This window comes from Gasterosteus aculeatus, chromosome 6 (genome assembly GCF_964276395.1).
Source record: "Gasterosteus aculeatus chromosome 6, fGasAcu3.hap1.1, whole genome shotgun sequence".
Taxonomy (NCBI): Eukaryota; Metazoa; Chordata; class Actinopteri; order Perciformes; family Gasterosteidae; genus Gasterosteus; species Gasterosteus aculeatus.
Window position 1 is genome coordinate 4,516,952 of NC_135693.1, and position 13,015 is coordinate 4,529,966.

The window sequence follows — 13,015 nt, forward strand, 5'->3', positions numbered from 1 at the left end:
TCAGTGAATGAATGTGCTCAGGAACTGACAAGTATGCTAGTGGCAGCAGCAAATGGAAAATGTTCAGGAAAATGTTGGGTAAAGGAGACGGAGACTGAGGTGACTAAATCGTGTTTCATGGTGTACTCGAGGAGGAGGGTGGGAGAGGTTCGGTTACATATGTATGGACAGGAATTGGGAAGGGTGTTAGAGTTTAAATATTTGGGGGTATGGTTTGATGAGAGGCTTACATTCAGGAAACATGTGGAGTTTATAGAAAAGTGCAGGAAGGTGCTGAATCTGATGAGGGCTGTGACAGGTGTAGACTGGGGGGCAGATCGGAGGACACTGTTGTGTATGTATCAGGCACTGGTTAGATCCACGATAGATTATGGGTGTTTTACTTGTCTAACTGTCTCTTTAATCTTCTCTTTGAGATTTGGCGAGAGATGGGGGGCGTAGAGGGCTGGACCCGTGGATTGTAGACTGAAGGAGGGCGGTCAGGGCTCCTCCTTAATAGCTGCCTGAAGAAACCTGGTCGCGTTTCTCTCGTCTTCTCCTCTTGCAGTTTCCTTCGGAGCTTCTCAAGCTCAGTGTCTCTGTCCTCCATCTGTCTTCCGAAGACCCCAAGGCTCTTCTTTTTGAGGTACAAGCAGATGTCCTCGAGGATCACGTTCTCCTTCCTCACTTTTGTTAAGGCCTCGTCCAACGGTTTGTTCTTGGAAATCTCCGCCCTAAACTTCTCACCAAGGGACCCGTGGGCTAACTTCAAGGATGCTACAGTGTTCTCCAAGTCCAATGCTCTCTTCTCCAGGGCGTTGTACTTTTCCACCTTCTCATTCTGCAAGTGTAGACTCTCCTCAAGATGGCTTTTTTCGGCCTCCTGTCCTCTGACGGTCTCCTCCAGATCCTCCACCTTCTGTGTCAGCTCGCCGATCTTGGCCACGGCGCGACAGAAATCGGTCTCAGGACCACCGATCTCTTCGCTCTGGTCGTTGCTGGTATTCAGGAGTTTTAGTTTCTCTGCCTCATTGTTGGCAATTATGTCCTTCATGTGGTCTTCCATCTTTTGTACTGCGTTGCACTCTTCCACCTTCTCATTCTGCAGGTGTAGACTCTCCTCCAGATGGCTTATTTCGGCCTCCTGTCTTCTGACGGTCAGCTCCAGATCCTCCACCTTCTGTGTCAGCTCGCTGACCTCGGCCACGGAGCAACATAAATCTTTTTTTACCAGACATCCGATTGAACATTTGGGTGGGCTCTCAGGACCACCGATCGCTTTGGTCTGGTTGTTGCTGGTCTTCAGGAGTTTTAGTTTCTCTGCCTCATTGTTGGCAATTATGTCCTTCATGTGGTCTTCCATCTTTTGTACTGCGTTGTACTCTTCCACCTTCTCATTCTGCAGGTGTAGACTCTCCTCCAGATGGCTTATTTCGGCTTCCTGTCTTCTGACGGTCTCCACCTTCTGTGTCAGCTCCCTGTACTTGGCCACGGCGGGAAAGAAATTTGTTTTCACCCGACATCTGATTGGACGTTTCCAATTCGTTTCCAATTCGCTATTTCGCGGATTTTCATATTGCATTTTTTTTTTTTTTGGTGCATTGTGCTCTGCATTCTGATTCGCTAAAAACTCACTCCCGAGCCGTTAATTACAGTTCTCCAACGTAATCGATGGTGGCATGTCGGTGTACAATGATCTTTTTGCAAAGAAGAAAAAAGAGCGACAACAGCTGCCTATCACTATGTTCTTCTCCCGAACAAACACACCTGCACCGCGGGCTTCAGAAGAAGAGAACACTGCAGAGCGCAGTCAGGATGCAGCGGCCCAGTCTGAAGAGCAGTGAAACGGCCTACACGCGAGTCACTGTATTTGTATACATGTAATAGTTGCTAATTGTAAAAAAAAAAAAAGGTTTCTATTTCGCGGATTTCACTTATCGCGGGTCATTTTCGGAACGTAACCCCCGCGATAAACGAGGGATTACTGTACACAGTAAACTGGGAAATACAAGGGGATTTTATTTTTGAAAAACAACACTATCTTATTCCCACAATTATAACTTTTCATTCACAATGTTTGGGTCAAATTTAAATGTTATTTAATTAAAACTCCTTCAAATATTCTTTTTTTATTTTACACAACTATTTTTCGGTTCAATAGACACACGTGTGTAGGTTTTTATATATTATACTATATCCCTTAACTCCAGTACATTAAAACAATTAAAATAACTGAAATAATTGAAGTATCCAATGGGATATGAAGAGCCTGCTATGTTTTACTCCCTTGACAACAAGTAAAATGCAGGTGACAGAACAACGAGGGGAGGGAGGTGAGCCAAGAAGACGGGGAGGTGTTTGGTTGAGGTGTGTGATGACAGTGGAGTGAAGGTTTTACTCACGGTTGATGGATGAGACTGAACTTGCTCATGTCACCGTCAGACAGGCTCTGGGGGAAGTAACAGAGAAATCCATTTTCAATTGTGACAAGTTGGGTGAAAATTGCAGAGTTCTCAAGTGACTGTGATGTCTCAGGTGAGGCGATACTACAAGGGGGTCACATTGTCACCAAACACGTGCATTGGAGCAGTGGTTCTCAAACTGAGGGACGTGTACCCCTGGAGGTACGTGAAGGCACTCCAGGGGATACCTGAGATTGTTTAATGATTTTAAAATAAAATAATAAAATAAAATAAGCATGCTACACACACACACACACACACACACACACACACACACACACAAACGTCCATTACTTTCGAGGCTCCCCCTTTTCAATCGGCCTCTCTCCAAACGGCGTCTTACCGTGTGTTCGTGTTCATCTGCGTCGACAGATAATAAAGAGCCCACTATAGCGAGAAAAGCCGCAGCTGCTACCTTCCACCTGGAAGACCCCATTCTTTTTCGGAGTAGGAATACAGCGAGATTGGGGATGTTAGCTTTGTAGGGCTATCCCACCTTCTTCCTGGTTGTATGACAGAGGCAATTTTAGGGATGCTCTCGTTCGCATTTGGCGTAAGCGCTTCACCACCGCACATCGCACGCAAATTTGATGGGCTGACTTGAGTCACATGACCCGCATCCTCCAGTCACGGGGGAAAGCGATGGATCAAACGGTGGATAAAAAAACTCCCGCCTGCGTATCGTCCGCAACCTTCAGCCACGTCATCCGACTGCCAAGACTGGAGCTTCAGCGCACCTTTGGCAGATCTGGTGCATGCAACACAATCACGAGCTCAACAAACACGTTTATTCACCCAAGAGGCCTCGTAATGGGCCTAAAGTTGTCGTAACACTATCTCACTTTTTATGCATTGACGTGTACATGGACGCATTCACATCTGTTTGGAATGATTGTGTCCCCCCCGTCGAATGGACCTTCCACGCCAGTTAATATTTCAAGATATGGATGACAATGATAAAAGTAACGATTTAACAATCTTTTTAAGGTTCCCATGTAATCGTCAACATTTAGTACCATTAGATAGTTTGGATTGGCATTTTGATCGACATCTCACAAAACATAGTCTTGCATAATAATACAAATCAATGGAATTCGGATGCTTCAGTTTTATGTTCCCAATGGACTTAACAGCATCACAGAAATACACATGACAGACTTAAGGGGCTCCAGTATAATCCCAGATGAGTTATCTGCATTGTGTGTGTTAGTGAACATATTGATCAAATTAGCAAAACGATTGACAAAATACATTATTCACATCATTTACATTTTTGCTTGACAAAGAATCTGATACAACAGACACATTTATTGTTTAGCTCACGAAAACCAACAGTTGAATGATTTACAGATCATACACAACAATTAGGGCCCCAACTGACTAAGACACAAGAAAGTTACAAAAGTATTTCACTTATTAAACACATGTGTTTATATTTCGTAATTTCTAAACTTCTGCAGCAGACTAGATGGGGAGTCAGCAGCCCAACGGAAACGTTGATGGCAGTAATCACCTAATGAGGACAAAAGACATTTAGTTGGGTTTAATACTGTAAGAAGAATACATACATTACTGAATGGAATGAATAATAGTTGATGATAATAATAGATGATAATAGTTTTATTGCATTAAGAATAAATTAACAATGGCAATATACTGGTGAAAAACATGATCCTGCTTGTCACTGAGGTTATGAAAGGTATTTTCCAACTTTGCACATTTTGATGCATGCAAATTATCGTTTTGGTGTTGATCATCTTATGTCAAGGGGGGTGGTTATAGAAGGAAGGCAGAGATAGTATGCTGTCTGGTAAAGAGTTACTATGGAAATGCAGCATTTTAAAATTGTCCTTTTTGCATTCGGGTTCTGCTTCGGGCTTCCTGCTACATACACTTGCATCGCCGTGGGTCTTTATTTAGTTGCCAAGGCCAACCCAGTTTAATTTGAAAAAGGAGCAGATACACTTCTGGCCCCCTGGAGCTGAAAACTCTGATATAAAATCAAAACCACAGGGTCGGTTTAAACTTCTTCCGAAAACGCACACATACTTTGTAAAAAAGGTTGGTTTGAACGTAGCGCCCCATTTTCATTTATTTATTAAATTCAATGGCCTAAATCTCACAGCAGAGGGAAACTTAAGCAGCATACGTTCTCCCTCTATCCAAAAATGTTTTCCAGGCTTATTTTAGGCCATAACTTCAGGGTAAAAATACCGTAGCTGTGAATGGAAGAGGTACCAGCATGTTTAATATCTGCCGCAAAAAAGTGAAAACCAGGAATTTAATATGCGTATTGTCTCTTCCACACTCGTAAATGTTTGCACTTTAGTAGCAAATTGATACTTTTCCTTCCTTTGAGAATATTCAAAAATTCACTTACTTGTAGAAGGAATAGCATCACATGAGGAGATCCTCTGAGCTTCTTGGTCAGAATGAAGGTCCTCCGCTTGCAAAGGGACACTCCCAGCATTGGAAGCCTCCAACATTGGTTCCTTCTTATTTTTCAAAGCCCAGTGCATTGACTGAAAACAAATGGCCATATAAATCACCACGCTTTTCTAAATTAAACACTTTACACTACTTGTATACGCACGCAGACGCACGCACGCACACACACTGTATACACTGAAACAGTCAAAACTTTGGACACACTTTCTCATTGAATTAAATGAGGACACACACATACACATATATGCACACACATGCTTGTGTGTGTGTTTTTGTTGACTGTGTTTGTATTTTCAAGTTAAAACATTACATACAGTTTTAACAGTGTCATTCAAGGGTTGCCAGTCATGAAAAGACACAGTTACTCCACTTCTTCTCCAAAGGTCATAGTTTTTTCTTTTGGTTTCATTGCATAAAACCTCTTTGGCTTCCTGCAGCTTTTGGAAATCTGCCACTGCCAGAAAGAAAGAAAATATCAGGGTCTAAGGTGGTTTATTATGCCTACCATATTAGAGAAAGGATCCTGGTTTCTATGCAGTTGCAGCTCCACATTAACATAATTTGCTTTGAAGTCAAGACATCCGAAAGAGGCATTACGTGTTTGTGGAATAAGTAATCATTAAAAATGATTATGTGTATCTGAGACTCTGCGGTGTAAAAGCAAGGATTGACTGATCTACCTGCTCTTGGATGGTTCAGGTGTTTGTCTGGATGACAAGCCAAGGCTCGGATCTTGTATTCAGTCAGAATCTGTTCATGCTGCAAGGAAATTACACAAAAAATTAGCTTTTGCTAATATAAATATTTGTAATTCGGTAATAAGTCACTTATTTGGTTATCAAGGGCAACCCACTGATAAAACAACGTGAAATGAATATTGTATTTTTAAGGGGGGGTTCCTTGTAAAACGTATTGATCTATGCCGATCCTTGTACTCGTAACTCAAACACTTACTGCTGCTAGGAAACTGTCTATGGACATTATCAACATAACCTCTATAACACTCGGTGAATCGTATGTTTCCTTCATGTTCCCATGTTGACTAAATGAATTAACGTTAATAAGGAAAAACACTGAGACCCACCCGACAAAGAATCTCTATGACGCACTAGTTCCTCTGACATATTGTACTGCTGGAGCTGCAGGATCAGACGAACATCTACATGCGCAATTCAATCAGATTTAAGTTTAGAGGCAGCTGATATTTTACCTGCATCCAGCATTCTACGTTATCTTTAACTTCTGAATTCTTCAGTCAGTATCTTGATGTCTTGGTTTGTTGATGCACATATACAAATAGGCTGATCCTCAAACACACAAGCAATAACTTACCGTCGACAATTCATCACATCCTAATAACAAGTAGTAATCATCCCAGTCCTCTGGTCTGCAGTTGAGAATAGTCTCCATAACACTTATAACGTTAATGGTCTGTTGTCACGGAGCAGCTTGAATGTTTGCAGTCCTGGTTAACATATGTTGGCTTCAAGGCGTTTGGATCGGCTTCAATTAATTTTAATTGTTTTACCAGTTAGCGTTCAGTATTTAATGTCCAACTGACAAATAAAAATGGTCGAGGATCTGTTCTGAGTTGCGGCGAAAATTCAACGATCCGTTTTCGCTGTATGACGTGTGATGCATTCAGGTGTCGAAACGACAGCTCGAAGTGTTGACGGTTCATTGGACATAGAATTAATGCAAAAGTAGTCCTCAAAATTAGGAGACAAAATACTTACTACCAATAACCTAATCATATCTGTAATGACTGGGCTCCATATCATGCGGTGTCAAGTATGTGGCCAAATTAAATAGAAAAGTCTACAGGAGGCATTTAGTTTATTATCAAAGATGCAATATGCTAATGCCGCACAAACACATTTATCGACATAGCTCATATATGCTGCTCCCGCTATGTCTGACGTTTGCGTTTTATTCCCGTCTCGTGAGTACTTTGATTCGATAGCAATTATTCGGACAGAGCCTGAAGGCAGCGATATTTTGTTATGGTTTTACGTCATTGACGTAAAGGGGGACGTTCCGCCCGTGTCTACTGGTGGAGAATAAGTCACGTGCGCTGAGCAATGAGACAGCTGTCCGAGAGGAAGGATCTGCTCGGCGGCTCTGCGGGTTGAAGATGGCGGACGGCGAGACTAGTCTCGGAATGGCCTTTTCAGGCGGATCCGATATGGAAGAACCTGCTGCAAAAAGGTCGAAAATCTGTCCGATAACGAACAACGGATTCAAAGTCGCTCACGAAGACCGCCCGCCGTGTTTTTCCGTGGCCAAAGAGAGCCGGGAAGCGGCGATTAATTGTACGCAAACAGCGGAGAAGGAAGCAAAGCCGGCGATGGCGGTGGAGCAGGCCCCGGCAGCGCCAGGCGGAGACAACAATGGACTGGGACTGCTGGACTTCGAGCCGCTCATTCCAGTCGCGAAACGCGAGGACAGCGCTGGTATGTCAAGAGACGGACGTCTAACTAAGCTACAAGTTTTTACGCGAACCGTAGTGGGAAAAGCTTGTTTTTTTTAGCAAGTAACAGTTAAAACGGTTTGAAGTTTGAAACGTTAATTGCCAACTAACTTAACGTCAGTTAAAACACAGTTGAATACGTGTGTCCAACTTAGGAGACGTGCCGGTTAACTTTAGCTACTTCTCAAGGCTGAAACTTTTTTCCTAGTTTGTCCACGCTGAAAATGACAGTGAGAACGTTTGAAGTCCCTTCACGGCACTAAACTTTGGGAGACACTTTAGCGTGTTTTAGGCATCTCTGTCCCGTAACGATGTTACGTTGTATCGCCTGTGAACGAGCATTGCGCACGTACCCGCTAGCTTTATACATTCCTTTAACCAAACCTCTCTGCGCTCAGATGTCCTCGGACAGGACGAGTTGTCCTCCAGCGGACCCGCTGGCACGCCGGACCACATCAACGAGGACGACGACCGCTCCTCGCATGCGAGCTCCAGCGACTGGACTCCTCAACCGCAAATAGGTAACAGATTCGATCTGACGTCTCCAGTATGACGAGGACAGTCCTCAGCATCTTCTGACTCCATTGCAGTGGCCTCAGCCGTCTAGCAGACCTGTTGTCACTGTGTTCTCCGCCAGGCTCCTACGGTTACATCCAGCCGCAGATCAGAGACACGGACCCAAGGACCATTCTGAGGGATCTGCTGCCCGAGACTGTACTCCCGCCCGATTTAGACGACATGACATTGTGGCAGATTATCATCAACATCTCAGAACCTCCAAAAAGAAAGAAGCGGAAAGATATCAACACCTTAGAAGATGTGGTCAGGCTACTGCATGAAAGTAAAAGGATCCTTGTGCTGACTGGTGCTGGGGTGTGTATTTAACAGTGCTACTGTTTGAATTACTATGTGTTTGAGTAAATGCATAAAACCAATGATATTAAGTCTGTATGTTTGATACAGACTTGTGATCTTGTTTGTGAATTTCTAATTTTTTTTTTTTAGGTGTCCGTTTCATGTGGAATACCCGATTTCCGCTCCAGAGATGGAATTTATGCACGGCTTGCTGTAGATTTTCCAGATCTTCCAGACCCTCAAGCTATGTTTGACATTGAATATTTCAGACGGGACCCAAGACCCTTTTTCAAGTTTGCTAAGGTTCGTTTACTGATCCACGTCACAAAAAATTGGATAAAAATGACTGATTTAATTGCCCTCCAAGCCCCAGATGTATGATGTAACAGGATTCTATACTTTGTTGAAATGAGGTATGAAAAACTAAACATGCTCACGTATAGCTTTGGATTTGCCCGCCTATGTTGCATGGTTTTGGTCACAGGTGAAGACGAACAAGAAGAAATATACACTAAAATGCGCATCATATCTTTTCCATTTTTGCATTTCACACAGTATCCATATGATAAATTGTTTGCCCCTGAGGTGATGCATACAGAAGGCCTACTCTAGAACCCATGACTGTTGTGCTCGGAAAAGGTATTTGGGTAATATTGTAAGAAACATTCTCTGCAAACACACATGGAGGCTTCATTCATCTGGAGTCACGAGGTTGAACTTTTCAAACATTTGAGATGATGACAAAGATTAGAAAGAAGTTTACATTTTTCCAGATGAAGGGTGCAGATTATGCATGTCCAGGGATGATCCTCCCGCTCATAGCGTGCCGTGGTTGAATGCGTCCTCTTTGTTACAGGAGATCTACCCGGGCCAGTTCCAGCCTTCACCCTGTCACAAATTCATATCTTTGCTGGATAAGCAGGGCAAGCTGCTACGCAATTACACACAAAACATTGACACATTAGAACAGGTGTCTGGAGTTAAGCGGATAATTCAGTGTCATGGTGAGTGATACAGCTGAGCGATGGATCTTTCTTTTTTTTCCAATATCATTTTGTCCATGGGTGTTTTACGTTGTTATTTATTTGTATTTCAGGGTCGTTTGCAACTGCTTCCTGTCTTGTCTGTAAACATAGAATGGGCTGTGAAGCCATAAGAGAAGACATCTTTAACCAGGTATTTATTCAATGCAAACGTTCCACGATAAGATATTCACATGCACTGCTGGACACTATTGGACAGACTTAGTATTAAGCCAAACCTATGAAACTCCATTATTTCATAGTCCGAACATGAGCAAAGCATCTTCCACTAGTAGTAGACTTGCTGCTCTGAGTACATTTGCAGTGTCAGAGATCCTGTACACTTTGTCAGAACTACAGCCGAAGCAGGATCGGTACCGGCTAATGTAAGATACAACTATCATTATTTGCTGCGTTGTGTGGTATTATTTGTTGGAAGGTAGAAATGACTCATGTTATGAGCAGTCATAAGGGTCTTTAGTATTTTACTCAACTTTTAATGGGCAGGGATAGAAAATTGGTGCTCATTAGGTATCTCAAAAACCGCTTTGGGATTCACATCAGCAGTGTGCTTAGTGCTTTATTACTCCCATAACTACAACACATTCTGAATCTATATTTATATCTGTGTTTCCCCGTTGGTGTACAACCCTGCGGGGGCGTGTCTGACGGTTGTCGTTTCGGGTGGTGCGAGCGCGTACGTGGATATATATGCGTGCACATGTCGGGGTGGAACTGCCCATCAGATTGTTTGTGTTGTTTTAGCCTTCCACACATTGAGACATGTATAGCTCATTAATTAAACACCGGTATTGGATCGGTACTGGGTGTCGTCTCATATCTAAAGGTATCGTATTACTATTGAAAGGTTAAGTTGATGCTTGCCTATGACAAAGTTCTAATGCTAATAACTTGAAATCTTCAACCTTCTGTAGGTTGTCCCTCACTGTCCACGCTGTCCAGATATTCCCATGGCCATCATGAAACCTGACATTGTCTTCTTCGGAGAGAATCTTCCAGAAATGTTCCACAGAGCCATGAAACAGGATAAAGATGAGGTGGACCTCTTGATTGTCATCGGCTCTTCACTCAAAGTCCGACCAGTTGCTCTCATCCCAAGTATGTTGGTCAGATGGATTGTTTCTGTTAGATTCACTCCATATAACCAATAGTTTTCTATTGTGCTTGCATTCAACCCAAACCCGCGATACATAACCGCTTCCGTCTTCCTCCTGTTCAGACTCCATTCCCCATGAAGTGCCTCAGGTCCTGATCAATAGGGAGCAGCTGCCGCACCTCAACTTTGACGTGGAGCTCCTTGGCGACTGCGATGTCATAGTCAACGAGCTCTGTCACCGGCTGGGCGGAGACTTTGAGCAGCTCTGCTACAATACTGTAAGACTCACTGAGACCACTGAGAAACCCCCTCGGCTACCGGAACAGCCCCCCAGCGAGGCCTCGCCCGCTGCCGCCGATTCGGCTCAGGAGGAGGCGAGGCAGCACAGCACAGACTCCGTAACGACGCCTTCAGAGGAGGCGGAGAGTCTGAATGTCTCGGACGCTGCTGGTAGCGACGTGCCACCTCCGGAGCCGTGTCCACATGCTCAGTGTCCCAGTGAAGAGACGGCTGAACCGTCACAGTTACCAACCGGAGACGTGCCGAAAGAGGAGGTCGCTGAAGCAAAGAGCCAAAGCTCCAACCTCGAATTTCGTAGACGATGCTGGATGAGTCGAATAAACAGAAGTCCAATCAGCAAACGCCTTGAGAGTAAGCTTTAGAATGTGTTAGAGCAAACGGCAATCTTTACTATAGTAAATTGATTTATATATAGTAAAGTATATTTTGATGTGTTTGAAGTGAGACAGTAGTGGCCAAAACGGTCTCCAACCATTCACCCCATTAATTGGAGCTTCCCCCCCCCCCCTTTTTTTCCCTTCATGCAGCTGGAAAATACATGTCAATCTAAATAATTGTAAATTCTGTTTAATCTTCTCCAAATGTTGTTTTCCGGCTCCGTAATTAGTTTGTGTTGTGTCCCACAGCAGGCCAGTACCTGTTTCAAGCGCCGTATCACTATATCTTCCACGGGGCGGAGGTCTACTCCGACTCTGAGGACGAGACGTCGAGCTCCTGTGCCAGTGACAGCGAGGAGTCCGACTGCAGCGCAGAGGGGGTGGAGGAAGAAAGCGAGCCGGAAGACGGCGACTCGCTGGCAGCCGATGGAGAGACGTGCCTCAGAGAAACATTACCGCACGCTTTAGCCAACGAGGGCGCGTCAAGCGTGCAGAAGGACAGTACGCCTGAAAAGACACAAAGCACCACACACCTTTAAATGTAAAGTATCCGGTCGACAAAGCACTAATCTTTTTATATGTCTGTGTGTGTAAATATATATATATTTACACACATACATATGTGAGTGTCTGTATATCTATACAGTAGCATTCAAAGGTTTGGACACACTTGAAGTTTGTGTCCAAACCTTTTGACTGGTACTGTATAGGTTTCGTATATTTTTGACTCATCTATTATTTTTCATAAAGTGGAAATTGCTTGACAACTTTGGTGACAACGGCAAGTTTTTCTTCTGTGCCCAGTTTGGTCAAAAGCATTGTGTCTGAAACGTCATACTGTATACTACTTGCTTAATAGAAAGTCTTTTTAAGATTTATTTTTTTGCTCATCTCAACTTCTTTCACTGTTTGAGAAATGCTTCCGAGACATCACAGCAGCATGCTGATCTAGCAACACTAGACGTAGCTTTGATTTCTAACTTGTCATTACCGGCAAAGCCTTTAAAATGTCAAATGTCTTCAGCTGTGGTCTAATTACGTGTATTACACTTGCTTCTTCTTCTTCCAGTTGAAAAATGTGTAAATATGTGAGCCTTCTGCCTGTTAAATAGGGGATACTATGAGTTTCAGACACATACATGATCTTCAGAGCGTTTACTTGAACACATTATTTAAGTTGCAATATAAAAGTTCAGCACGGCACCTTAAGGGTAAGTGCTAGAATGAAGAACAGTACTTCTTTATTTTAGACCAAAGAACGCTTTAACATGTTCCTACATTGTCATAAGCTGTGTATATTTAAGAAATATACAACGACAGGAACGGTGTTCCTTCTCACATGTGGCAGCTACTTTTTATGGTCACACCTCTTATTTTTATACTCTGATGCGAGACCTACTAAAGAGTCTAGTTCATATCTGTGTATCTGTAAGTTGTATTATCAACCACAAGAATTTATTCAATGCGTTCACATTGAAAAATAGCACTATTTTCCCCTTCACATAAAGGTTTTATTGAACTTTTCATAGGTTATAAAGTTAAACCATCCATTACCCAGAGGGGCCTACTGCCTGTGAAGATTACGTGTTGGTAGATGGACGTATTTGAACCAATGTTTGGGATATCTGCACCAACTTAAATAACATACCATATACATGGTGATGTTTTGTTTACGATATAAGGAAATGGGATTTTTCATGTTTTTACATTGTTACAGTGGTTATCTATTCTTGGGTTCTCAGTAAAAAAAGAGAATGAAAAAAAAACAACTCTTTCTGTTATTTTGTGCACAACTGACTTAAAGCAATTGTTTAAATGAACATCATCAAAGGGAAGGCGCAGGGTGAGAAGTGCGCCACCTAGCGACCAGTTCACCCTTTCACTCTATGGCTCTCCAGCAGCGCGCGTAGTCAAAGGCCAAGAGGATTCATGTTCAACGTTCTAACGTTATATTTCACGGAAAGTGTCCACGACAGCAATATTCA

At 43.1% G+C, this 13,015-nt stretch overlaps 2 protein-coding genes across 3 annotated transcripts; one reads left to right on the forward strand and one right to left on the reverse strand.

The window, feature by feature from the left end:
* Nucleotides 1-3,729: 3,729 nt before the first annotated feature.
* On the reverse strand, nt 3,730-6,533 carry dnajc12 (DnaJ (Hsp40) homolog, subfamily C, member 12). The gene is made up of 5 exons (XM_040177796.2): nt 6,222-6,533; nt 5,570-5,648; nt 5,204-5,343; nt 4,822-4,963; nt 3,730-3,954 (listed from the first exon to the last, which is right to left on the reverse strand). The coding sequence occupies exons 1-5, from the start codon at nt 6,297-6,299 to the stop codon at nt 3,872-3,874; spliced, it is 522 nt and encodes a 173-aa protein (XP_040033730.2). The 5' UTR covers nt 6,300-6,533; the 3' UTR covers nt 3,730-3,871.
* Nucleotides 6,534-6,772: 239 nt separating this feature from the next.
* On the forward strand, nt 6,773-12,796 carry sirt1 (sirtuin 1). 2 transcript variants are annotated; one of them, XM_040177770.2, is made up of 9 exons: nt 6,773-7,342; nt 7,758-7,880; nt 7,997-8,232; nt 8,365-8,517; nt 9,071-9,218; nt 9,311-9,390; nt 10,172-10,355; nt 10,477-11,004; nt 11,181-12,796. In XM_040177770.2, the coding sequence occupies exons 1-9, from the start codon at nt 7,024-7,026 to the stop codon at nt 11,201-11,203; spliced, it is 1,794 nt and encodes a 597-aa protein (XP_040033704.1). In that variant the 5' UTR covers nt 6,773-7,023; the 3' UTR covers nt 11,204-12,796. The 2 variants fall into 2 exon arrangements, with proteins under 2 accessions (XP_040033704.1, XP_040033703.1); XM_040177769.2 differs by having other exon boundaries at nt 11,280-12,796.
* Nucleotides 12,797-13,015: the final 219 nt, after the last annotated feature.

Excerpts from the sequence above, each read along its gene's own strand:
- dnajc12 (XM_040177796.2), bottom strand. The coding sequence starts at position 6,299 with ATGGAGACTATTCTCAACTGCAGACCAGAGGACTGGGATGATTACTAC. Across the intron at positions 5,649-6,221 it reads GATGTGATGAATTGTCGACG|CATGAACAGATTCTGACTGA; the intron begins GTAAGTTATTGC and ends ATTTCCTTGCAG. Across the intron at positions 5,344-5,569 it reads CCTGAACCATCCAAGAGCAG|TGGCAGATTTCCAAAAGCTG; the intron begins GTAGATCAGTCA and ends TCTTTCTGGCAG.
- sirt1 (XM_040177769.2), top strand. The coding sequence starts at position 7,024 with ATGGCGGACGGCGAGACTAGTCTCGGAATGGCCTTTTCAGGCGGATCC. Across the intron at positions 9,219-9,310 it reads GCGGATAATTCAGTGTCATG|GGTCGTTTGCAACTGCTTCC; the intron begins GTGAGTGATACA and ends TTTGTATTTCAG. Across the intron at positions 10,356-10,476 it reads ACCAGTTGCTCTCATCCCAA|ACTCCATTCCCCATGAAGTG; the intron begins GTATGTTGGTCA and ends CCTCCTGTTCAG.